This window comes from Eulemur rufifrons, chromosome 5, assembly GCF_041146395.1.
Source record: "Eulemur rufifrons isolate Redbay chromosome 5, OSU_ERuf_1, whole genome shotgun sequence".
NCBI lineage: Eukaryota > Metazoa > Chordata > Mammalia > Primates > Lemuridae > Eulemur > Eulemur rufifrons.
Genome location: NC_090987.1, coordinates 52664838 through 52691298, shown reverse-complemented (window position 1 = coordinate 52691298; position 26461 = coordinate 52664838). Strand labels below are relative to the sequence as shown.

At 37.9% G+C, this 26461-nt stretch overlaps 1 protein-coding gene across 1 annotated transcript in view; it reads left to right on the top strand.

Annotated features, from left to right (window-relative positions):
* LOC138383493 (nucleoporin SEH1) overlaps nt 1–26461 on the top strand; it is a 150072-nt gene that overhangs the window by 105066 nt on the left and 18545 nt on the right. Inside the window, exons 30-46 of the mRNA XM_069468555.1 lie at nt 3856–3981; nt 4160–4303; nt 4436–4499; nt 4933–5072; nt 5176–5268; nt 5817–5935; nt 6907–7083; nt 8519–8609; nt 8779–8955; nt 12369–12629; nt 12892–13007; nt 14545–14654; nt 17784–17934; nt 21432–21613; nt 22138–22261; nt 23739–23844; nt 24941–25148. Of these exons, the coding sequence (XP_069324656.1) occupies nt 3856–3981; nt 4160–4303; nt 4436–4499; nt 4933–5072; nt 5176–5268; nt 5817–5935; nt 6907–7083; nt 8519–8609; nt 8779–8955; nt 12369–12629; nt 12892–13007; nt 14545–14654; nt 17784–17934; nt 21432–21613; nt 22138–22261; nt 23739–23844; nt 24941–25148 (2389 nt within the window). The remainder of the gene's footprint in view (nt 1–3855; nt 3982–4159; nt 4304–4435; nt 4500–4932; nt 5073–5175; nt 5269–5816; nt 5936–6906; nt 7084–8518; nt 8610–8778; nt 8956–12368; nt 12630–12891; nt 13008–14544; nt 14655–17783; nt 17935–21431; nt 21614–22137; nt 22262–23738; nt 23845–24940; nt 25149–26461) is intronic.

The following is a 26461-nucleotide window of genomic DNA, read 5'->3' as shown; positions in this document are numbered from 1 at the left end:
CAAAGAGCTATGGTTGCACCACTGTGCTTCAGCCTGGATGACAGAGCAAGACCCCATCTCTAAACAAGTAAAAAAAGTATTCTAGTGATGATGAAAAAGCCACTGGTATTGGAGGTCCTCATCAGAGTTTGAATGCTGTTGTTTTCTGACTGTAATCCTCCTCCCACAGATAAAGGTATGCTTCACTGTCACTTTCTCGGGGCTCTGCTCAGATGTCACTGGACACTACTTATAGAAAGGCAGCCCCCACCTGCCCTCCCACTTCCCTTTGTCCTTTACTTTTCTGTTTAGTACTTTTCTTCATTTGACATGTTAAATATTCACTGTTTATTATTATTGTTTGATCCTCCTTCCCCCATTAAAGTGCAAGTCACTTGTTGGGGAAGCAACTTTTGTCTTTTTTGTTCAGCTCCAGAGCACTCCTTGGCACATAGGGGCTCAATCAATATTTGCTGAATTGTTGATTGAAATTGAAAGTGCAAACAGCAGTATTTCTATGAACTTTTAAGTATTGCATTGTGTGTATATATATGTATCAAAACCAATGAATATAGTCACTTAGCTATTTCATCTACGTTGCTAAAAGTTTATATATTAAAGTTGACCAAAAAGAATTTAAAGTACATTTATAATTTCCAAATGTGTTGGAAGTGTTTTGGCTGTCTTCTTTTTTCTTTTTTTTCACCTTTGTGGTCAGAATAAGGGATGGAGATACATAGATTGATTGATTCTGTAGCCTGCTATGTTTTCAGTTTATATTGATGTTTCTTGTGTGTTCAAAAAGAACAGCTTGGCTGGCGTGGTGGCTCATGCCTGTAATCCTAGCACTCTGGGATGCCGAGGTGGGAGATCGCTTGAGCTCAGGAGTTCAAGACCAGCCTGAGCAAGAGCAAAACCCCATCTCTACTAAAAATAAAAAAGTTAGCCGGGAGCCATGGTGCACGCCTGTAGTCCCAGGTACTCGGGAGGCTGAGTCGGTAGAATCACTTGAGCCCAGGAGTGTAAGGTTGCAGTGAGCTATGATGATGCTACTGCATTTTATCCGGGGCAACAATGCAAGACCCCCCTGTCTCCAGAAAAAAAAAGAAGGGCTCCTTTTTTCTTAGGTGTGGAGTTCTTATATGTGATCTTTAGCTCTGGTTAGTTACTCTGTAGTCCAAATCTATGGTATCATTACTAATAGTTTTTACCAATATTTTTGTTTGCTTAGTCTTTCATCTTCTGAGAGAGGTGGTTATGAATTTGAAATCCTATACAGGGAATTATAAATTCTCTTAGTTTTGTGTTGAGTATTCTGCAAATATATTGTTACATACATGTTGTTTAGATTTATGGTTTTATTTTCTAAGTAAAAAGGTTCCTTTTAAAGTAACAGTTCTCTTTATTTTTGTTATAAAGTCTGTTTTATCTGGTATTAATATTGCTATGTCATCTTTCTTTTTGTTTACTGATTTCCTGATCTGTTTCTTTTTATTTTTCATTCTTCAATATCAGTTTCATTGTAATGTATCTTAAATACCCAGCCCAGTATTTTCTCTTTGTTTTTTCTCACCTTTCCTGACTCCTATTGAATGGATTAAATTTTCTCTTGTTCTTCTTTTGCATTAGCTTGGAAATTATATATTTCTATTTCCATTTGTTCAGATTGGTCACCCAAATCTGAAGTTAATCAGGAGCTCTGTTCTATTCTTAAACAACACAATAAGCTTTGATCATTTGAATGTTCTTTTTTTCCTTCCATATTATCTTTGACTAATATCTTAGATCCACATGGCTTTTAAAATCCCAACATTAAAATTTTTAACAGATTGATCAAGCTATTTATACAGTTTTTTGGCTTACCATTGTGTCATGAAACTTCTCCTTTTCCCTCTGTTATGGATTCTATTATCTGTATTTAAATGGATTTGCAGCTTATTTCAGATTATTTCTAGTTCTTGGGGTACTAATGGTTCTGCTAGTTACTTTTTCTGGGTCTTCCTAATTTTCTTCATGTGGCTTCTAATTTTTTTTTTTTTTTTGAGACGGAGTCTCGTTCTGTCACCTGAGCTAGAGTGCAGTGGGGTCATAGCTCACAGCAACTTCCAACTCCTGGGCTCAAATGATCCTCCTGCCTCAGCCTCTTGAGTAGCTGGGACTACAGGCATGCACCTCCATGCCTTGCTAATTTTTTCTATTTTTAGTAGAGATGGGTCTTGCTCTTGCTCAGACTGGTCTTGAACTCCTGAGCTCAAGCAATCTGCCAGCCTCAGCCTCCTAGAGTGCTAGCATTACAGGTGTGAGCTACCTCGCCAGGCCTAATTTTTTGATATTTAAAATTTTTAACATGAGCTCACATTCATTGAGACTGCCTTTTGCTTTAGGAATGCCATGTGTCCTGGTCTTTGGAAATGTCCCTAGAGAGCACTTTGCAGAAATCCAGGCGTCACTGGAGGCTTTCGTGATTCTCAGGCTGGGGTCCCCGTGGCTGGTGTGTCATAGGCCTAGGCCTTCACATTCCTGCCGATGCTCTTCTGTGCCAGCCCGTCCCTGACAGGTTCCTTGTTATCTCCCTAGACATGTGGGCAGAGTGATTCTAGTTCCCTTTTCCTTTCTGGAAAGCGTACTTTGAATTTCTGGGCTTGATGCATGGAATTCAAATTCCATTCCAGCCTCGCCCTTCCTATAACAAGCTTGAGGTCACATGTTCCATTCTTTGGAGGGTGTTAAAGCTCAGCCTCTTCAGGTGGTTCCAGACTGAATCGGACCCCAGACCTTCTTGGGCCTCCATGGAAGTCAGCTCCCACTTACCAGGTCTGCCTTTGATTTCCCTTCATGTTATGTTTGGCTAGGGTAAAAAAAAGTGTGTATATGTTTACAGTTAGTCTTCTGTATCTGTAGGGTCTGCATCCTTAGATTTAACCAAATTCAAAGCAAAAATAATAGGAAAAACAAAATGAATGTGTGCATTTGTACTGAACATGTACAGACTCTAACGTGTGGATGTGGGGGATCTGTGTTAGGTTGGTCTCCCATGTTTGAAGAAGTCAGTCTGTCATGATAGTTGCCACTTGTTTTAAACTTTTGGTATGTCTATTTTGATGTCATTTTAAGCATTTTCAGTATTGTTAGAAGTTTGGATTAAATCTGAAAATGCCAAGATATTCATGATATTTTTGAAAGGATTTGAAAAGTCAATATTCTAATAATACAACTTATTGAAAGGAGATTCATATATTTTATGAAATTGTCAGTTCATCTTAACATCTAATAGTCTTGGCCAGGCGTCATGGCTCACGCCTGTAATCCTAGCACTCTGGGAGGCCGAGGCAGGTGGATTGCTTGAGGTCAGGAGTTCAAGACCAGACTGAGCTGAGCAAGAGCGAGACCCCCGTCTCTACTAAAAATAGAAAGAAATTATATGGACAACTGAAAATATATATAGAAAAATTAGCCGGGCATGGTGGCGCATGCCTGTAGTCCTGGCTGCTTGGGAGGCTAAGGCAGGAGGATCGCTTGAGCCGAGGAGTCTGAGGTTGCTGTGAGCGAGGCTGATGCCATGGTACTCTAGCCTGGGCAACAGAGTGAGACTCTGTCTCAAAAAAAAAAAAAAAGATCTAATAATCTTTTCAGAGTAGCAGCAGATAAGATATTGCTTAATTCTTAATGGGTATATAAACTACCTCAAAAGCAGAATTTAACACTTATTTTTGAAGAAAATAAGCAATTGTATAATTGCTTGGTAAAACTTAGGTAAGTTTACCTTTAATACTGACTCTTGATTTATGGTTCCAAAAGACAATGATAGGAGCATAAGTTGTGCTATTTGTTAATATATTGCTCTTCATAAATCAGTCCCTTTTTTTTCATAATTAGGTAGAAACAGAAAAGAAAGATGTTCTTGATTTTGGCGACTTGACTTATGGAGGCTGGAAAGCTCTCCCACTGAAATTGATAAACAGGACGCATGCCACTGTACCAGTCAGACTGATTATTAATGCTGTAAGTACTACATACAGTAGGAAACTGCATACAGAATACGTTGATTGGGATTTGTAGACACTGTTAAGATCATTCTTGGTTAATTTCTCTTACGAAAGTAAATTTTTTTTTTTAAGGATTTTGTTAACAAATTTAACATTTCGGCTTTACTGAAACTGATTCTGCTATTTCTGAACAGAATGCTGTAGCCTGGCGCTGTTTCACGTTTTCCAAGGAACCCATGCGTGCTTCTGTGGCAGCTGGTCCTTACGCTGATGTGGGGGCCCAGCTGGCAGGCCCTTCTGTGGTCAGTCACATGATGCCTGCCAGTTATGATAGACAGGTAGGTGGGGTGGGGGGGGATGGAGAACTGGCTTAGATTTAAAGGAAATTCAGTTTCCAAATTGCTTTTCTTTCATTAAAATTTCAATCTTAATATCAGTCTACATCAACAAAATTGTTTTTTATTTTATAGGATCCAGAATTTCTGATAATTTGGGTTCTTTTCCATAGTCCAAAGAAACGAATCGGTTCTTCAGGTATCATGTTTATATTTTGTGGGAATTGCTTTAGTCTTTAGCTAAACAGATTATAAATTTAAAACTTATTTCTTCTGTCAGTAAATGTGAATACTTTGAGTAATTTGTTAAGTATTTTATGTTGTATTGAAAATGGGTCAGATGGCATGCTGTTTTGGGTCCCACCTAAGTGTGGGTAACCAGAGCAGGTACCACTGAAAACCTTTTAGGGTTTTTTTTTTTTCCTTAATTGATCTTATCACACCTGCCAGTTGGATGTTTTCTTTCTTTTTCTGTCTTTCTCTCTGCTCATTTCTACTCCTCTTTTGATTCTTTTGAAAAGCTTCTTGCCTAAATTTTCTTGTTGTCTCTAAGGGCATTATGTTAGACTGCTAATGGCATTTAGATTTAAATAACTCTCTGGTCTCTAAACTAAAAGAATGAACCTTTATAGAGATTCTAGACTCAGCAGAAGAATTCTTGGCAAGAGTTGATGTAGAAGTTGACAGCCCAAACCCCACACCAGTTCTTAGAAGTGTTGGTCTCCGAGCAAGAGCAGGAATAGCTAGGATACATGCGCCTCGGGACTTACAGGTACCCTCAACTCTCCTCTTTGCCATTGTTGTTTTGTGTTCAGGTTGATTTTACTTTAATTATAACAGTTTTTTTTAAATGTCTGTTTTTCCTACTGCTTTAGACTATGCATTTTTTGGCCAGCGTCGCTTCTTCAACAAAGCAACACTTACCTTTGAAAAATGCTGGGAATATTGAAGTTTATTTAGATATCAAGGTGAGAATTTCTGTCAGCATCCTATGAAATAGTCTTTCCTCAGAGAGCTCCTCACCTGAAGGCTGCTGTTCTGCCTACCCTGTCAGAGGGCCTTGAGGATCAAACAAAATCGCTGCGAGTTTTAAAAACTGGATGTTACACTAGTGTGAAATATATGCTGTGGTACTTAAACTTTGAAGGCTAATGTCTTGAATACAAGGACTGGGTTCTATATTAGTTCCTGAAAAATTTGAATGTCATCCTATGGCTAGGTGGAATTTGGGAAGAGTAATCTTCACACGTAGACATTATTTCTGAGGCCTGTGGGTGAGTGAGAAGTTATTAGTGACCGGGAATTGGAGGTGGGTTGGGAGATAAGGTTTGTTATGGAAGAGGAAGAAGAAAAAAATATACTTTCCATGAGAATAAGGCAAGTTGAGACAGTGACAGACAAGGAGCAAGGGACAAATAACCTATGCTAGTAAATGAGAAAGGCACACAAGATGAGTAACGAGTGAAAGCCACATTTGCATAAGTCGGCATTTGATTATGATTATATCACTATTTAGGTCCCGGAACAAGGAAGTCACTTTTCAGTGGACCCAGAGAATCTATTCCTTAAACCTGGAGAAGAACATGAAGTTATAGTTTCATTTACTCCAAAGGATCCCAAAGCCCGTGAGGAAAGGTAATATAAAAATGTTTATTATGACAAGTTTTTACTCATCTCTCAAAACAGCCACTCAGTTATGCTTCAAAATCTATAGCCCAAATGGTAAAGTAAATATATTACTTCACTTAATAAATTATGTAGTTCTACTTAATCTCTTTACTTGAGCTTCAAAGTTTCTTCTTTTTGTTACTAAAAATCTCCTTTTAAGCCAGCTGACTAGAAATGAAGAAATCACTATTTTCAAGTATATTCTGAAAAAAGTAAATAATAGGATATCAGTTTTGATGTTTCTCATTAACTTTTTCTTTCAGGCAAGAAAAAGAAAGACCGTATCAGTTAATTTAAGATAATATTCCCTATCCCTTCTCTAGGCCCGTGACTTTTTGACATTCATAAGTAAATATCAGCGTACAGTCAGAACACCCTTGTCATTAGTATTGAGCTTGCTTGTATAACCCTAGCTTAAAGCACACTCTCCTCTGGGACATATGTGGCTTGTCCCCCTGCCTGTGTCATAGAACGCTTTTGTGTGCTCAGTCTGCTCTTAGGACCTTGCAGAAGAGAGAAGTCTGGCCTGCACCAGTGTGAATACTTGTTCCTGGAATGCTTGCCCTCAGGTTCCTTGGGCTGTGCATTTCATGTAACCAAAATGTTTGTACCCCCATGATATGCTGAATTTAAAAAAAAAAAAAAAAAAAAAAAAAGTTTCTTGGGCTGACTCTTTCTGGGAAGCTTTCCTCGACTCTTCTTGAATTTCTCATAATTAGTATTCCTCTAGCACCATGACTTCTTATATCCCACCATGTAGATGGTATTGTTATCATCTCTGTCATCTGTATTCTTCTCTGGAGTAGAAGCTGAAAGGGTGGGGATAACATTGTATCCTCAGCACTTAGCTCAATCTCTTGAACAAAAGAAGCATGTGGGAAATAGTTGCCAAAATGATTGAATATAGGACATTTAACTTAGATTTCCTTCTTTGTTAGGATCTTGAAAATATTTGTGCAGCCATTTGGACCTCAGTATGAAGTGGTGTTAAAAGGTGAAGTAGTTTCTTCAGAAAGTAAACCTCTGCCACCTGGATCTTGCTGTTCAGATATTCCATCGATTTTGTCCAACAAACAGTTTCTGGCTTGGGGAGGTGTTCCTCTTGGTAGAACACAGTAAGTGTCAAAGATTGACAGATAATCAATTGTTTGTATATGTATTCAAGGAAAATTTTGTCATACAGACACTACTGTTCAGGCTAAATCATACAGAATTGGAAAAGCTTTCCAAATAGGCCGTCTCCTCATTCAGCCTTTCCCTTTAACATATATTCCAATCCCAGTTCTGTCTTAACTGGCTGCAAAAAACCATTACACATTTGACCAACAATGCAGGAGCTACTGAAGAGGGAATGTTACCTCAAACTCACTCCCACTCCATATTTTTCAGAAGCCCAGCTGAGAGGTAGGTTTACAGAGAGCTGTGTAAAGAACATGCAGTCCATCTCTTCTGAGTGACCCAAATTATCTCACTCCAGCAACCACATGGTTTTAGCAAAACCCAGAGAAGTGCTTTTGATGCACCATGCTTGGGTGTCGCTCTTCAGACCATAGGGAAGTGGGGTGGGGGTGGGGGTGGCACATCCTGGGAAATGGGATGCAGTGTTTACTGTTAAATTGCTCTCCTTTGGGACTCATTATGTTATGCAGATTTATCTTTAAAAGGACCTCTGGAAGAAACTTCTGTCAGAAGTCTGTAGGAGGAACAGTTAGACTTCTCTCAAGCAGTAACTAGTTTTTTCCTTAACTTCTGGGCACGGTGGTTCATTTGACTGATGATGCGACTCTCTTTATAGAAACCCAGCCTCTCCCACCCCCACTTGATAACTCTACTACTTGAAAATTATAACCACCACATTCTTTTTAAATTAAAAAAATAAAATGAAAAATTTACAAAATGATGTTTCGTTCTGGTAAGTCTTCCCAGTCAGTGTACCTGTGGAAGGCTTTTCCCACTGGTGCCAGTAGCTGAAGGGATGGGCATAGACCACAGCTTAAGTAATTTCTTAGTTGCTGATCTTCAAAATTTGAGTAAAATAGAGATTTGCTTCTATATTCTCTATTCTCCAATGAAGAGAGGATTCATATACTTTTAAAGATTGAAGTGTTTTCTGTCAGCCAGCTGCTATTCCTATGTCCATTGTACTTGCATTGTAACTTTTTAAAGGTAGGATTAATTCAATATACTTTTTAAAAGACTACTTTGTGCAAATGACCCTCTTAGTCTAGGACCCTTTGTTTCCCTGAAAGCTAGATTGAGCTAAGTATCCCAGTGATATTTTATAAGACAGATAATACCTATACTTGTAATAAGGTCAGTTGCAGAGCTATAATTGGAGATAGATTAAACCAGCCTCTCTGGTAAGTTGAGTCCACATTTTCACTAACATGAGATTTCTAGGACTGTAGAGAGAGAATTCCAGGCTGCTGAGATGGCGGGTGTAGTCAGTCCATTTCTAGACATGGTGGTTGGTTTTAATTGCCTTTGTTTTTATAATTGTAGCAATATCCATGGAGGAAAACCACATTTAAAATATGTAATTGTTTTTAGGCTTCAGAAACTAGCTTTAAGAAATGATTCTATATCTACAACCCAACATCTACGACTGCTTATTAGAGGACAAGATCAGGACTGCTTTCAGGTTTGTGGAGTGCGTGGTCTCTTGTTTTATCTTCTGTTTTGTCTGGGTCCAGAACGCTTACATATGAAGACCATTTGTGTTATTTATCTCTTAAGAGCTTGTGTTAATGGTATGTTTTATTTGTGCTACTGCTGCTTTGTCTTATGCAGTTATTGTTTTTAAATTGTAGCTCCAGAACACTTTTGGTTCTGAAAAGCGATTAACCAGTAACTGTGAGATCAGAATTCACCCAAAAGAAGATATCATCATCTCTGTATTATTTGCACCTACTCGATTATCTTGTATGTTGGCTAAACTAGAAATCAAACAACTTGGAAATCAGTCACAACCGGGCATTAAGTTCACAGTAAGATAATTTTATTGTTTTTTTTTCCCCCTCCCCTCGAGTTTATGACATGTTATAACTATTGGTTTAATGTTGGTAAATTTTATATACTCTGCTTTTTATAAGTGAATATATGTGGTTGTCTGCTTATAAACAAGTTAGGGAGTAATTATAGGCTTTGTAGAATTCTCAAGATATAAAAGCAGCCAGCATAGTAGTCCTATAATTAACAATCTCTTCCAGTGCTTTTAAGTTTCATTGTAGTTTGAGAATTTTGAAATGGACCCACCTTTTCAGGAACATGTGTTTGGGTAAATCCAGATGGAGCTATTTAAGATGTTGACTTTTCATGTAAATTTTATTCTTCCAGTTCAACAAAAATACTGTCTTAGTCATTCAGTTTGCTGCTACAGACTGGGTAATTTATAATAAGCCCAGATTTATTGCTCATGGTTCCGGAGGTTGGGAAGTCCAAGGTCAAGGCACTAGCAGATGAGTGTCTGTGAGGGCTGCTCTCTGTGCTCTCACGCAGTGGGAAGGGACAAGAGCACTGCCTTCAACCTCTTTTGTGAGGGCAGGAATCCCACTCATGAAGGCAGAGCCGTCCTGACTTAATCACTTCCCCAAAGGCTCCACCTTTTAATGTTTCACATTGAGGATTAGGCTTCAACATACGAATTTTGGAGGGACACTAACATTGATACCATATCAAATATCTAATGACAAAGTTTGCTAGACACTATCTTAGATGGTGGGGATAGAAAGACAATAGTTTTGATATATACTTTTTATTGCCAGCATAATTTTTAAAAAGGATTTGAAGCCACGTATGTAGATGCGTCCAGAACAATTAGAGATAAAAGTGGTAAATCACTGAGGAAAGGAGGGGTAAGGGCAAGGTAGATCTAACAAAATGTGAGCTATGTAGAGTACACAGCTGTTCGGCAGTGGGGCTGGACTAAAATTTTGGTTCTATTTCCTAGTGTCAAAGGGGGAATGTGATAAGTTAAAAGATTAACAATATCCAAAAGTTTAAAAAGTTAGATATTTATGGCAAATATAGCTTTATTTGACACTGGAACTTGACATATTTTCTGTGGAATCATGTGATTGGCCCCATGAGCTATGATGGGCAAATTGTTTAAAGATATTAGTAGTCATTCTTACAGCTGGCATCCTTGTATGTGAGCCCAGGTACTAATGCACATGGGTGCACAGCTCTCTGATGATCTGGTTTCATGTAAGGACAAAGCTTGGTTCGTGGAGAGAACTAAATGGGCTATATCTTTCAGACTTCCTGAATCTATTCTGATTAGCGTCAGGTTTGCCAGCCAAAATTTTCAGGTTATTTTTAAGGAAGAATCTCAAGAGAACTAACTCTGGTGATTTAGGGCAGAACTATTTGATTTGACAACCAACCAAACAAAATTTTAGGTCTGACATCTTCTTAAGTCAAATCAGGATCTTAGGGGGATTCCTTCCTATATAGATGGCCACCCCATCCTCTCACAGATGTGGGCAGAATGGGGTTTGTCTGCGAGTCATAGATTAATGTGGTTTTTATTTCACCAGAAGACTTAGACTGTTAACATTGCTGTCTTTGAAAGGATAAAGTAGCCTGGTCGAGTGGTGGCTGAGCACTTAACACTGGGGATAAGAGAGTCCAGGGAACGAGCCTTTTCTCTGTTATACCCACCTTGGATCAGTCACTTCTCTCTCTCATCTGTGAAATGCAGCTACTTGCCAACCCACTTTCCAAATCTGGTTGTGAGGAACAAATGAAGTGATCGGTGCTTTGAATACCATAAGGCATGATGAGACTACAATAGTAAATAAATTTTTATTTGTTGCATGTTGAGTTTGTTCCAGGCACTATCCTTAGGAATCATTGTGTGGGTACTATGGTCTGAATGTGTCCCCCAAAATTCATGTGTTGGAAACTTACTTTCTAATGCCATAGCACTGGGAGGTGGGGCATTTTGGAAAGTGTTCAAGTCATGAGGGCTCTGCCCTCATTAATGGTTTAGTGCCTTTACAAAAGAGCTTGACAGGGAAATTCAAAATGCTCCAAAATCAGAAACTTTCTGAGTACTGACATGATGCTGAAAGCAAATGATCATTGGAGCATTTGGAATTCAGATTTTCAGATTTTTGCTCAACTGGTATGATGCAAATGTTCCAAAATTTGAAATGCCTCTGGTCCCAGGCATTTTGAATAAAATACTCAACCCGTAATTAGGATTGAAAGATAATTTTTAAAGATACACATTTTAAAGAATATGGAGAGTTTCTTTTCTAGCAGGGTGAGTATTTTCCTTACATTGTTATTTATGGGATATATTCCACGCATGTTTGTTTCCTTTGAGCCCTGGGGAAGCAGGAGCAGATGGTATCCCAACACCTGGTCCAGTCTGTTGCTCCCCCGGTTGCCAGTGTATCTGTCCTTGAAGAGTTGTCAGAGTTCTGGTCATCAGTTTAGTCCCTTTTACATGCTTCTGTCTGACACTGGCTAGACCAAACACTAAGAAGATTATATGATAATAGATTTTTTTCACAAAAACATTTTATTATGACAATTTTCAGAATTACTGAGAAATCGAAAGAATTATATAATAAACACCCACATACCCTGTCATTTGGATTCTGCAATTAACATTTTGCTATATTTTGTTTCCCTCATATCTAACCATCCATCAGTTCATCTGGTTTTTTTTTTAATGCATTTCAAAAAAAAATTACAAACATCTGTATATTTCACCCTGAAAACTTCCTAAGCAAGCATATCTAGACTCATCTTTTTACTATTATTTCTCTGTCATCTAAGCTTGGCTTTTATGACAATGAAATAATTATTCATAGCATTATCAGAAGGCAAATAATTTTTTATAGCTCTTTGGTGTGTTTTCCCTTTAAGACCAAGTTCTTAATATAATGCTGGACTGGATGTGGGGTAACTACCAGTCAAAGTATACAAACAGTAGCATTTTTTTTTTTTTTTTGAGACAGAGTCTCACTCTGTTGCTCGGGCTAGAGTGAGTGCCGTGGCGTCAGCCTAGCTCACAGCAACCTCAAACTCCTGGGCTCCAGCGATCCTCCTGCCTCAGCCTCCCGAGTAGCTGGGACTACAGGCATGCACCACTATGCCCGGCTAATTTTTTCTATATATATTTTTAGCTGTCCATATAATTTCTTTCTATTTTTTTTAGTAGAGATGGGGTCTCGCTCTTGCTCAGGCTGGTCTCGAACTCCTGAGCTCAAACGATCCGCCCACCTCGGCCTCCCAGAGTGCTAGGATTACAGGCGTGAGCCACCGCGCCTGGCCAACAGTAGCATTTTTAATTGTATTAAATCTTTCTGTAGTTTCTTCTGACTATAATTCAATTTTCTGCTTTCTACTTACATAAAAATAATTTTGGATGTGTATATTGTTTCAGATACCTTTGTCTGGATATGGAGGAACAAGTAATCTTATTTTAGAAGATGTTAAAAAATTATCTGACAGTTACATGGTAACAGCGAATGACTTAATACCTGGCAAAGAAAGTAGAATTGTTTTTTCTGTCCGCAACACTGGCTCTCGAGCAGCTTTCGTTAAAGCAGTAGGTTTTAAGGATTCTCAGAAAAAGGTTTTGCTGGATCCTAAAATATTGAGGATTATTCCAGATAAATTTGTGCTCAAGGAAAGAACACAAGAAGTAAGTGTAAAAGTCTCTGCACTAAAAACAGGAAATCATTTTTAGATTGGATTAATAATTATATATTTTATGGCCAAAAGCTAAAATGATATTTGAAAGTAATGTAAAAGGGGAAGGGCTTATCTGGTCTTGTTGGAAATGCCATACATATGCACTTGTATCTATATTGAATGTTTAGGTTCATAAGATTTTATTCAGAATGAAATGACTTACTCAAGAAAAATATTTAATATTTAATCTTGACTTTTTTCCTTGGCATCAGGATGTTACTTTAATATATAATCCATCAGACAGAGAGAGCAATTATAAAACTGCAACAGAACTGTCAACTATATACTTCTTTGGTGGAGATGAAATCTCAAGACAGCAGTATCGAAGGTAGATTACTTTTCTTAGACAATGGGGGGAACTATTCAGTAGAAATAATGAGGGTTTAAGTGGTTTGGGGTTTGGAATTTTTAGAACATGTTTCACTGTTAGTGAATTGGTAGATGAAAACCTTGGTAAAATTTGTGTGGCTGATAAGGTACCGTGTGTAATGTGTGGAAGAAATACCTATAGGAAACTCATCTCTTATATTTCCTTACAATATGCTGCCTTTTCCAGACATATGTATTGTGCCTCTTTTCCTTTACTCAATAGGAGTATCATACTTCGTAACAGGACCATGTTCATAATGTACTCTCAAGGGTATATCAAGGAATAGTAGATCGGTTTAGAAAAGATGTAAGAACTACTGAAAGATTATACTGTATCAACACACCTGCATAATTTGGAATATTTCTGGGAATGCTGTGAATTATTTGAAAGGATCAAGTAGTATTTTAGAAATGTGTAAGATGTTTATCTTGTAGCTACTTAAAGCATGTACTTCTATAAAATCTGATAACATCTAGTTTAAATATAGTTTAATATGCTGAACTGTTGGCAAATTTAGGGTTTTGATTTAGGTTTAGGTATGATTTAAACATAAGTTACATTCTTGTGTGTTGAATTCTAGATTCTTTTATTATAAAGTTTGGTTTCCTAAATTAGAAGACCTAAATATAAGTGAAGCTCATGACATTTCATTTGTCAGTAGGAAATCATTAGAAAAGGTGTAGATGAATACATCAGTTTTTCCTTCTTCCAACCCTTCGTGCTCTGCTGTGTTTTATTCTGATACAGAAATTGGTAAATAGTTTTGTTCTTAGTTTGTTGAGGACCATTGGAATGTTTAAAAAGGGGGAGTTTAATGGTGACTTGCTACATGATGTTAGAACAGACCAACTATGAAGAGCTCAACTTTGAACCTGGTTTTGTTTCTTAATTAAATATTTCAGAAATAACTGACATTTGGGGAAATGAGATTACCATGTATTCTGATGTTTTTCTTTGGATATAGAAATCAATGTATTGTTTTAAAACTCTTCTTTGCTGTGACATTACAGTCATTAGATTTTTCTTTGTGGACATCTGAGTATTATAGAGAAATTTACATTTCTGTTTTCTCACTTAAAAGATTCTCTGGAAAAGCCCAGATAAACATAGTCATATGGTAATTTAAATATTTCCCTCTGAGTCATTTTTTTAGCATGTTCTTTTTTTTTTTTTTTTCCAGAGACAAATTTCTAAGTATGACCAAATTATCACAAACATTGAAACTGTCAGACCTGAAAAAAAAATCTGGTTTTAGTCTTCTTTCTACTTTTGTATTAGGAGGTTCTTATTTTGGTGTTAATATTTAACTAAAACTGATGATTTTACTATCATGTGTAATTTTTAAGGGAACTTCCAAAACAAGTTTTCTTTTAGATATGAGATCTGTGTATTAATGTATCATGCTAACATGGGATTTGCCAAATGTATTAATGAAAATCTAATTAAAATCATCTTATATTTAAAATCACTTTTGAATAAAAACCTCTCCTGGCAGAGCCCTGTTGCATAAACCAGGGATTATAAAGCAGATACTTCCAGAACATAGTGTGCTGCAAACCATTAATTTTGCTGAAGCATTTCAAGATGAGCTACTGGTAACTGAAGGTAAGAATTTCAACATGTCTTCATGTCTTAAATATTTTGGGTCATTTATAGTATTATCTAGGTCTGGGGATATAACATAAGAAGGAAAAGTGTTAAGTTAGGATATGATGTCAGGCCGTGTTTGAGCCACAGGTCTGCTGTATGAATTTGAACAAATTACGTCACTGTAATTTAGTTTTCTTATCTGTAAAATAGGAAGGATGATATCTAGCTTTTTATATATATACAGAGATTTTATGAGGATCAAATGAAAAGTCTTTGCTACACAAATGTTAGATGTTATTAACATTTTACTGTGCTTAGTCTCTGGTTAGGCTTATAAACAGGAGAATGGTCATTAAATTCAAATTAGGCTGGGCACAGTGGCTCACGTCTGTAATCCTAGCCCTTTGGGAGGCCTAGGGAGAAGAAACACTTGAGGGCAGGAGTTTGAGACTAGCTTAGATAAGAGTGAGACCTCCATCTCTACAAAAAAATTTAAAAATTAGCTGGATGTGGTGGTGTTTGCCTGTAGTCCCAGCTACTCGGGAGGCTGAGTCAGGAGGATCGCTTGAGCTCAGGAGTTGGAGGCTGCAGTGAGCAATGATGATGCCACTGCACTCTAGCCTGGATGACAGAGCAAGACCCTCTCTCAAAAAAAAAAAAACCACCAAATTAATACTATTTAAGATTTGATTGCAGACTTACACTCAAACTGAAGTTTCTGTGTTATTGTAAGATTTATGTAGGGTATGATAGTGGTAAAAAAAATCCAAAATAAACAGTAATGAAGTGACTCTAACCTAGATGATTATCCTTATTTGAGGTACATGGCTCAAATATTTAATAGTTTTTATTACTCATACCAAATACATGTATGGAGATATACAAATTATGGAAAAATACATGTACAGATTTTCTCCACAGTATGTTTACAATAACAAGAAGTTAGAAGTAACTTTAATGCCCAAGAATAGGGGGTTGTTAAATTATGCAGTAGAATATTTTGAAGCCATTACATCAATGATATGAATCCACATACTAAATGACATGGAAAGCTCTTCATTTATTACAAAAATGTTTTAAAAGCTTGTATAGTAAAATCTCATTTTGGTAAAAATAATTTTTATATGTATGTATTTATATAAGTAAAATCATGGGAGTATATGCACCAAAATATTAAGTGGTTATGTTTGGTGGTAGAATTGCAGGTGGTAGTTTGTTACTCCTATTTTTATTTACTAGTTCTTAAATGATGGAATATATTTTGCTTCTGAAATGATAAAGGAAAGAGTATTTATGCCTTGATAGGGGTGATATAGAGTAGTCTGTAATCTTTCCAGTAAATTAGCAGTCTAGATCATCTGCTGAAACAGAAGGCAGAGATGGGCTAGTTGAAAAGGATAAGCAGACTCAGAATGGACTTGTCAGCAGTGCGCTAAGGGAGCAGAGCAAGGGAAAGAACTTTGGATTCAGGTTGAAACTCAATTCAAGACCCATCTCTACCACCACAGCCCCTCACCTCTTCCTCATAGGAAGGATCCAAATAAAAGTTAGACTGAACTATGCTATGGAGATGGAACACTAACATTTAGTAACTCATTGCAACTGTGGTGAAGACTGTGATTAAAAATCGGTAGCAAGAGTTTTCAGTGGTTTAGAAGTTGGCATAGTTCCAGGATTCAGCAACAGACCATCATTGATTGATGGGTGCATACTGAGGGGACATGGTGCCCATCAGCATGTGGACACTGGGGTTTATGGGCACAGGATGCTGTCCTTGTCTGTGAGGGACTTACTGACTAAGGGGAAGACAGATGATTAAGGTGTGGTATGGAAAGTGCCATGATAGAGCTGTGTGTGGGAATCTGGGAGGGCACAGAGAAAAGGCACCTCATTTAGAATGAGATGAATGTTGAGCTAGATTTGAAGAAAGGGGAGAAGTTGACAAGGTGGAGAAGATGGGACCAGGGTGGGGAAGAATCTTCCAGATGGAGGGAACTGCATGTCCAAAAATTCAAGAAATGTATCATATCTTAATATGTATTGACAAACCCAACCAAGAACTCAACCTGCCAAGATCAACCCTCTAAGATGGGGTTGAGCTGGGACTGAGTTTCATCTCAGGATTTCTTGAGATGGTATAATTATTGTACAGATGAATGGAGGAAACAATTCCACTTTTTTTGTGTTGGTTAGTACCATAGATCACCTATGAGAGTGTCACAGTTGAACTTTTCAGGTGATTATTTTGAATAGCATTTGCTTGAGCATGTTACTGTTACATGTGTTTGTAATGATCTTTGGCAAAATGTGTAATTTGTGGCAGTATTTTAACTGTTGAGTTAAACTTTTATTGTTAGATGTCTTGGTTAAATTAATTTAAATTTAAATGTACAGTTACTGCGTTCTTTTACAATTCCCATTAAAAAATATATGATACTTAAAGATTATCTAATTTTTATGTAGAATACAAGATATTCTGTAAAGTATCATATATACACAAATTTGAGTGTGGCCTAATCTAGAGATGTCATCTGGAAACTATTTTATTAATCTAGAAATAAAGAATAGTGCCTGGTTTCTAGATTTGCTTAAGTTGTATGTCTGTGAGACTGCCACTCATAAAGTGTGTACCCTTAACCTCTTTGTGCTTCAGACTCTTTATCTTTGAAGTGGAGATAATAGTACTTGCCTCACAGAGTTCTGAAAATTAAATGAATATATATATAAAGGGATTAGAATAGTGCCTGGCCCACAGTTAACTTTCTATAAAGGTTTATTCTCATATATATCTTGAAAAACATTCTTATTTTAATGCTCACAACAACACCTGAGATACTATAGATTGTTACTCTAGGCTATAATTGAGGAAACTAAAGCTCAGAGAGGTTAAGGAATTTGCCAAAGGTGACAGGGCTAATGAGTGGCAAGGGCAGGCCCAAATTCAGGCTCAGAGCCTGACCTGCCTGCCGCTGATGCTGAACTGCCTATAATTTCATGCCAGTCAGTAGTGCTAATAATCATATGTCCCTTACCCCAACCTGAGAAAAGAATATTCTGTGGCTATAAATATATAAATGTATCTGTTACTTGGTGGTATGCTTATGTGAAGATTCATGTATTTCGAAACATTGTTTTCTATTTCAGTGTATGATCTTCCCCAACGGCCTAATGATGTTCAGCTTTTTTATGGAAACATGTGTAAAATTATTCTTTCAGTAATTGGAGAATTCAGAGACTGCATTTCTAGCAGAGAATTTCCTCAGTCTTCTTCCAAAGCTAATTTGGAATCTAAAAGGTAAATCAAACAAACAAAAATCTTTCACCAAATCTCAAGATTATTTGATTCATAGTATAGCTCATATTTTTCCCCTGTACTTTATTATTATTTTGTCTCAAAATGTTTATATCATTTTTATTTTCTAGTTTAAGTTGAAATAAGTTTAAACTTTCAGGAAAAATTTAAAAACAGTACAGGAAACTCCATATACCCTGCACTCAGATTCCGTATTGTTAACATTTTACCACATTTACCTTATCATTCTTTATTGGTATATAACTTTTTTCTGAACTGTCTAAGAGTTAGCAGGTATGATAACCGATAAGCCCTAAATTTCTTAAAACACTGTCCTACATAGCCAAGGAAAACCCATCAAAATTAGGACATTCAACATTGATCACTACTACCATTTAGTCCACAGATTCCATTCATATTTTACCAGTTCTTCCAATAACATCCTTTATGGTTAAATCAAACCACAAAACAAAAAACTTCCTCTTTGCCCCTTCCTCTGTGGTCTAGAATCTAATCTAAGGTTGCATTTAGTTAGCCTGTCTGTTTACTCACTTTCAGAATAGAAAGTTCCTCAGCCCTTCTGTATCTTTCATGGCTGAGACAACAGAGGGTTGGATTATCACATCAGATCTACAGGATCAAACATGTTATCCAGAATTAAGCTTTACTGATAATTTTAGATGAAGCCTGAAGAAATCCACGACTGCCAACAGCATCTCCTAGATCCTTCTTACAACGTTAATTCTTGTGCTCTGGTTCAGATTTAACACATGGTCTCTAGGTTATACATGTGGTACATGGCTTACACAAAAGGGGGAACTATTTTGAACATGAAAGTTGTATTTTTTACTTTGATAGTTACATAACTTATGTGATATTTTTTTCAAAGAACTGTACCCCATAGGTTCATTTCAGGTTTCTTTACTACAAATAATTCTAGACAGATCGGGTACATCTTGTTAAAAGCATTCCATAGATAAGGACATTAGTGTGTTTGCTGGGAGATCTGTCATTAGCAAGATTACAGGGAGATTTGACCAAGTCATCTTTATGTTTTTTGAGCATTCCCTAGTAAAAAGGAGAAAATAGGTTGCAGGCCAGCTTCTAACCCTTTTCTTAGCAATGATGTTGATGTTTTTATAGAGTCCAGTCAAGTTACTTTGTAAAATATTCCTCAATTTCAGTTTGCAGATTCAAGTTTACACTTTAGGCAGAACACCGCAGAAATGATGCTGTTTGTTTTCTCAGTGCATCTTCTCAGATGGTGTACCATGCGGATTTGTCTTATTACTAGTAATATTTTTATCACTCACTTTAAAATGGTATCTGCCAGATTTCTCTACTATAAAGTTAATAGGTATCTTATAGGAAATTACTTAAGGATGGTGAATTATCTTGTTCCTCATCAAACTTTTAACATTCATTGATGATTATTGCCTGAATCATACTGTTATCATCATAGTTACCAAGTGGTGATTTTCTATTTCCATCCTTCCGTGTTTATTGGTTGGCTTTGTGCTATGAGGAGGAGATTTACTTTTCCTCCTTTTATGTACTTATTTATATTAGGGTGGACTCATGGATTCAATATTAATTCTTCACTGTCATTATTTGGTCCTGCATTCTGTCTCTTTGATCTTTTTGATGGGTCCCACATCATCCTTTGAGCACTTTCTTACTCATTAACACAACAGGATATTCTGGGCTCGTCTTATACTTTCCCTGCCCAGCCTGAGAATAGCCATTTCTCATAGAAGTCGTAGTTACTTTTGGTAGAGAATGGTATTAGAAACCAGGGTGTGGGCACTAGGTATGCTCATTGCATTTGAGGTGTCATTACTTCTAGGCCCTCAGTGGACAGAGCTAGGGAACGTATGTGTTAATATACAAATCCACACGCATCTGTATCTATTTCTGTTTATAAATATGTTAAAAACCGTGAGTTTACACTGATATCTCCAATTCTAATCTAACAGTGTATTTCTTTCTGAATTTATACCCTTTTCTCCACTACTTTAAATCCTGGTCCCATTGTCCTCAATATATTAACATTTTTACTCAATCCCGCTGTTTTTAACTGATCTTCCCATCACACGGCCATCTCCCTGAGCCCAGTGCTGCCAGCTCATACTGGCTGAGCATCCCCTGCCAGTCCCAGTGCTACCACCCACCCCCACCTCAGTGCCTCCAGTTCCTGCCAGTCTGCTTCCCTTCTGTTGTTGTTGAGACAGGGTCCTGCCGTGTTGCTCAGGCTGGTCTCAAACTCCTGGGCTCAAGTGATCCTCCTGCCTTGGCCTCCCAAGAGTGTGTACCACCGTGCCTGGCTTCTCCTTTACCATTTTTTTTTTTTTTTTTTTTGAGACAGAGTCTCACTCTGTTGCCGGAGGTAGAATGCAGTGGCACCATCATAGCTCACTGCAGCCTCCAACTCCTGGGCTCAAGCGATCCTCCTGCCTCAGCCTCCCGAGTAGCTGGAACTATAGGTGTGCATCATGATGCCCTGCTAGTTTTTCTATTTTTAGTAGAGACGGGTCTCAGTCTTTCTCAGGCTGGTCCCCCTATACTTTTAATGGTGACCTTTTTTCAATGATAGTCAAAGAAATAATTAAATACAGCAGTTACATATGTTAAAATTATCTTGAAAATCACTTAAATTGTGGGAAATTGGTTTTTAGTAAGCAAAAAAGCCAATAATCAACTTCTTTTTTTTTTTCCCAATTGTTTCTGACTTTTGGCTTGTGCCTCTGGGGCAGTGGAGTCCTGATTAGAAAGGGAGGGGTGAGAGGGCAGTGGGTAAGAGGTCAGGACAGGGATCTCACTCTCTTGAGTGTTGACTTGAAATAGACAGAGATGGTAGCTCTACCGTATGGTAGGAGAATTCGGACACTGCACAATTAAACTTCAGTTATGTCCTGTGCTTTGGTGATTATAAAATTCAGTGAATTATAATTTTTTATAATCTAAGGCTTATTAGAAAATACTTTGTTTTGACACTTAATAAAAATTTTCTTAAGCTGTATTAGCACTTCTTACTGTAGCATTTGGCCCAGAACACTATCCTGTTGTAATGTTTTTGGTGTCAGCGTTGTGAAACCAACTATTGTGCAGTTATGAATACACTAAGAGTTTTGTTTTTCTTAAATTCCTGGGTTGTTTTCTAGTCAGTCTTTCAAGAGACTTTAGATGGCATGCTGAAGTCAAGGCAGAAAAAAATTTAAATCACTGAATACTCTAATTAAAGTTTATTATACTATTTGACTATACTATATATTTTATATACTCTTTTAAGTATACACAACATGAAGGATTTTTATTCACTGAAAATACGTGGTATTTAATGCACTTCTAGTTTTGTCCTTAATGTTTTTAGATTTTTTTTTTAATGTTTTTAGATTTATGAAGAATTAATATAAACATGACACAGTCTGAACTTTTATCATTTTTAACTTCTTTTCTCTGTCTCTTTCTCTCTGACTTCCATTTTTAAATAATTTTTCTAGTGACTCAGGAACTTCTGGAAAACATAGTGGCAATGTCTCTTTGGATGTTTTACCAGTGAGAGGTCCTCAAGGTTCACTCCTCTCACCAGCTGCTCACCCACCTCAGGATGAATCAGCCTCTGGAGAGCTGTGGACCTGGACCGTGCAGCCTGAACACCTGATTTTGGTAGCTCCTTCTCCTAGTGAGTGTATTGACAGCGACACCACAGGCTGTGTGCTGGGGTCCGGGAGCGCTCCCTCTGTTTCTGCGGCTCCCATGGGAATCGTGTGGACTCGTGCCTCGCCCAGGGCCTGCCCCCCTACTGGAGCTCACCTTGTCGTGAGGCCACGCTGCTCAGCCAGGGTCCTGAAGAACTCATTCAGCACTTGGCCTCTTGGTACCCTTAACACTTACAGAGTTGGTTCAGGGTTAGAATGAATCTGATACATACATATGTGCCAAAGTTAAGGCCAGGTGGTAACGATTTCCAGAGTCCCATTTTTCCCTAACTTTGCTCGAGATTGTCAGTATCTTTGTAGTTTCCCATAATAAACCAATGGACTTGTTTTACCAGGGATTTGAAATTCCTGTAATTCAGCAATTGGGAGAGCAACATAAGTTAGCATGCTAGCATATTTATTTAGGATTCATTTTTATCATTTGTTAACATTTATGTTTTTCACTGTTGCTAAATGTAAATAACATTTTATTTGTCTGATATAACAGGCGACATGGCAAAAACTGCATGTTTCCAGATTGTAAATAATTCTGCTAGCTTACTGAAATTTGAGCTGTGCTGGCCAGCACATTGTCTTACGGTCACACCACAACATGGATTTGTTGCACCAGAGTAAGTAGGATTTCTGTGTTCTTCTGAGTGTTGTTCAGATGCTATCATGGTGACTTTCTGTGGGTCACATAACATGTTATATTAACTTACTCGCTAAAATTTCGCTCTGTGCTGACTGTACAAAGCATTTGCTTGGTTCTACGGGACAACAGTGAGCTCAGGGTGTGCACCATTTAGTGTAGTAGAGGTCATACACACGGCCAATTATGGTGTAACCTAAGATGGCAGTGGCAGAACAGAGTCCCTGGAGTGGAAGACGTCAGACTGTTGTATGTGTAGTACTGTGCCCACAGAATTACAAAGCAGGGAATAAAACTGGGCATATGTCGAGGGATAGGGACCGTGACGTGTCTGAAGCCCCAACAGCTCTGCCATTCTTTATCTTTGTTTGGATCGTATATTCTCCTGGTGTTGTCCAAAGGACATTTTTTCAGACAAAGCTTCCTGACTTTCAATATGTCCGAGCCATAACCCAGTTTACCATTTTCTACACAGAATATTTTAAGACACAAGGAAGTCTCTTGGTTCCAGCCATTTATACACAGCTGCCCTCTGTACACAGCCTAGTGGTTGACAGGAGGGAAAGCCACAGCTCCACAGCTTTCAGAGACCTCGTCTAGGTCCACACAACTCTCACATCTGGAAGCTGCTTCATATTTGGGATTAGCAACTTTGCAGAACAACGAAATGACGAGTGTGCATTTTAGGGGAGTTTACTTGACTAAGACTGTGAGCTAAGGCATGGTCAGGGGCACTCTGGAGCCATCAGTTAGAATGTACTAAGTGTTTATTATGTGCAACATACCCTTCTCAACTAATGTTTGAAAAGGTAGGGAAATGACAGAACAGGTTTTTCACAAGTAACTTTTTCTGCAGCCCCACGTGTTTAACTATTAGCAGTGGTAAATACTCTTGCCCTGCCATTTCTGTAGCTGGTGATTTCTTTTAAGTTACAAATCTGATCACATTGTCCATTTTAAACTCTTCTTTGGCATCCCATGGCTCTTGAAGAGAACACTGAGCACAGAAAATATTAGCAACTGGGTTGTAACGAAACAAATTATTTTCTTCATTTCTTTTCCGTCTCTCCCTCCTTTTCCTTCAGCTTCTTTTCCAACTACTATTAATACATTCTCTTTGGCTGAGACTGTTTTATAATATTCTTTATTATCAAGTGGATCAAATTTTTATTTTGAATTGCCTTTAAAATGGCATTTCTGTGGCGTGGCTTGTTTTCACGTGAGTTTTGCCCTTGAATGTGGGTTCACGCCACGCGGCGTTTCCTTAGCCAGTGAGTCAGGAGGCAGAGGCGGACGAGCTGCGTGTCAGCACCATGGGCTCTACCCTCTGCTCTCTGCTCTCTCTGAACAGTGAGGACACAGGTGGTCGTTGGCAGATGGTATTTATGACGCTTGTGATTACTGCTATTAAAGTACAGAATATTTTTGATTTTCATCATTAAATTTTTTTTTTTAAGGAGTAAACTACAAATTCTTGTGAGTCCTAATTCCTCCTTATCCACAAAGCAGTCAGTGTTCCCGTGGAGTGGTTTGATTTATGTACACTGTGACAGTGGACAGAAGGTACTTTTAAAAGTGTTGTTTTTTCTTTTTTTTGAGCAAAATTTCTCTTATTTTGTAGCTTCGGTTTCATAATCCTTATTAGCACTTACATTTCAAAAATCATATGAAGGTATAATTGGCCTTCTGTATTCATGGGTTCCAACCTGGTTGGTTCCAACCAACCAACCCAGTATTTGGGGGAAAAAATAATAAATACAAGTAAAAATATAGTATACCAACTATTTACATAGCATTTACATTGTATTAGGTAGTGTAAGTAATCTAGAGATGATTTACAGCCTATGGGAGGATGTGTGTAGTTTATATGCAAATGCTGTAGCTTTTTTTTTTTTTTTTTTTTTTGAGACAGAGTCTCACTCTGTTGCCCAGGCTAGAGTGAGTGCCGTGGCGTCAGCCTAGCTCACAGCAACCTCAAACTCCTGGGCTCAAGCAATCCTCCTGTCTCAGCCTCCCGAGTAGCTGGGACTACAGGCATGCACCACCATGCCCGGCTAATTTTTTTCTATATATATGTTTTTAGCTGTCCATATAATTTCTTTCTATTTTTAGTAGAGATGGGGTCTCGCTCTTGCTCAGGCTGGTCTCGAACTCCTGAGCTCAAACGATCCGCCCACCTCGGCCTCCCAGAGTGCTAGGATTACAGGCGTGAGCCACCGCGCCCGGCCAATGCTGTAGCATTTTATATGAGGGACTTGAGCATTCATGGATTTTAGTGTCCTTGGTCCTACATGGATACTGAGGGGTGACTAGATTTGTTCTTTTAAGCCTAAGTTTATTTCATTAGAGCATTTAATACCAAATTCTTCCATAGTGATCAGAATGATTCTGTTGAGGGATAGGGGTAGGTGCAAAGTTGGGCCATGAAGCCATTGCTAATTCGTAAAATTTACTTTCAAAAAAAGGTGGTGGGGGGAGAGGAGGTAGGTAGAGTCAGAGATCGACTGTGTTTGACATCTGAATAAACCTTAATTTCTAAATTCCTCAGTGTTTCATTTGTTTGGCATTTCTTTTCTCTATTATAATTTAAAAATAGGAATTGTTTCTTTTAAAATGATAGCTACATTTGTATCTTTTTCCTTTATTTGGTTCATTTCAGAAAATTGTAAAAGTTCAAGTTCGAGAAGATCTGACTCAAAAAGAACTTTTAACTCGTTTGGCCTCCAAACCTTTTGGAATTCTTCCCCCAGTATCTGAGCCTTCAGTTAGTCATTTGGCAAAACCAATGACAAAACCACCTTCCACAAAAGTTGAAATAAGAAACAAGACTGTTACTTTTCCTACAACGGAACCTGGTAAAACTTCAGGTATTATATCACAAAATTATGTAATTCAAATGTCTGCTGAGTCTAATGCTCTATTCTTAGCTGACCATAAATTAGTGATAAGTACAAATTTTTCCCCCTACCTGAGGAGAAAAATCAAGTCGTCATTGGCAATCATTTCAGTGAGGGGCTGAATTTGGGACTTACTCTTACATCGTTAAACCTCAGCATTTAATAACTCTATGTATTCCAGCAATCTTAGATTTTATTTGATGGTCAGTACCATCCCTCCCCAGCTCTCACAGATCTTTGATCAGAATTGTTAGTAAGGTAGTAGATGGAGAGAGGAAAGTGGGTGGGTGGAGCCTGGCTTTTGTCACTTACTAATGTGACCTTGAGGCTCTATAGAGGTGAAATAGACTGGCTCAGTTTCCCCATTTGTAAAATGGCCATTTGAATTAACACCTTCCACAGAGGGCTTTGAGGATGAATTCAACAATTCATATACAGATAGTCCTCGACTTAATGATGGTTTGACTTAAGATTTTTGACTTTATGGTGGTATGAAAGCAGTGTGCATTCAGTTGAAACTGTACTTTGAATTTGAATTTTGACCTTTTCCCAGGCCAGTGATTTGTGGTGCGATACTGTCTTGTGATGCTGGGCAGCGGCAGCGAGCGGTGGCCCCTGGTCAGCCCTGGGGGTGAACAGCCTGTGCTGTGTTCCATAAATCACACGAGATAGTCAGCAGTCTATTATAAAACAGGCTTTGTGTTGGAGGATTTTGCCTGACTGCCCAGCTAATGTGAGTGTTCTTAGCGTGTTTAACACATTGCCATACTAGAAAAAAATTTTTTTCCTTGGGGCCACAATGTTTTATTACGAAAATGAAAACTTCAAAAACAAAATGATCCTTTCTAATTTAATGAAGAAATTTTTATTTTTTATTGTTTTCTGTGTGTGAGTTATATGCACCTTAAAAAATAGTAGTTGCTGCTTCCAAAGTGAGTTACATATGCTTTATAAGGCCCTGGGCTCAAAACTAGTGTGAGTTAAGTACAACTCACAAGGCAGTTAAGGTAGGCTGGGCTAAGGTGTGATGTTCAGTAGGTTAGATGTATTAAACGCAGTTTTTTTTTTTTTTGAGACAGAGTCTCACTTTGTTGCCCAGGCTAGAGTGAGTGCCATGGCGTCAGCCTAGCTCACAGCAACCTCAAACCCCTGGGCTCAAGGGATCCTCCTGTCTCAGCCTCCCAAGTAGTTGGGACTACAGGCATGCACCACCATGCCCGGTTAATTTTTTCTATATATATTTTTAGCTGTCCATATAATTTCTTTCTATTTTTTAGTAAAGA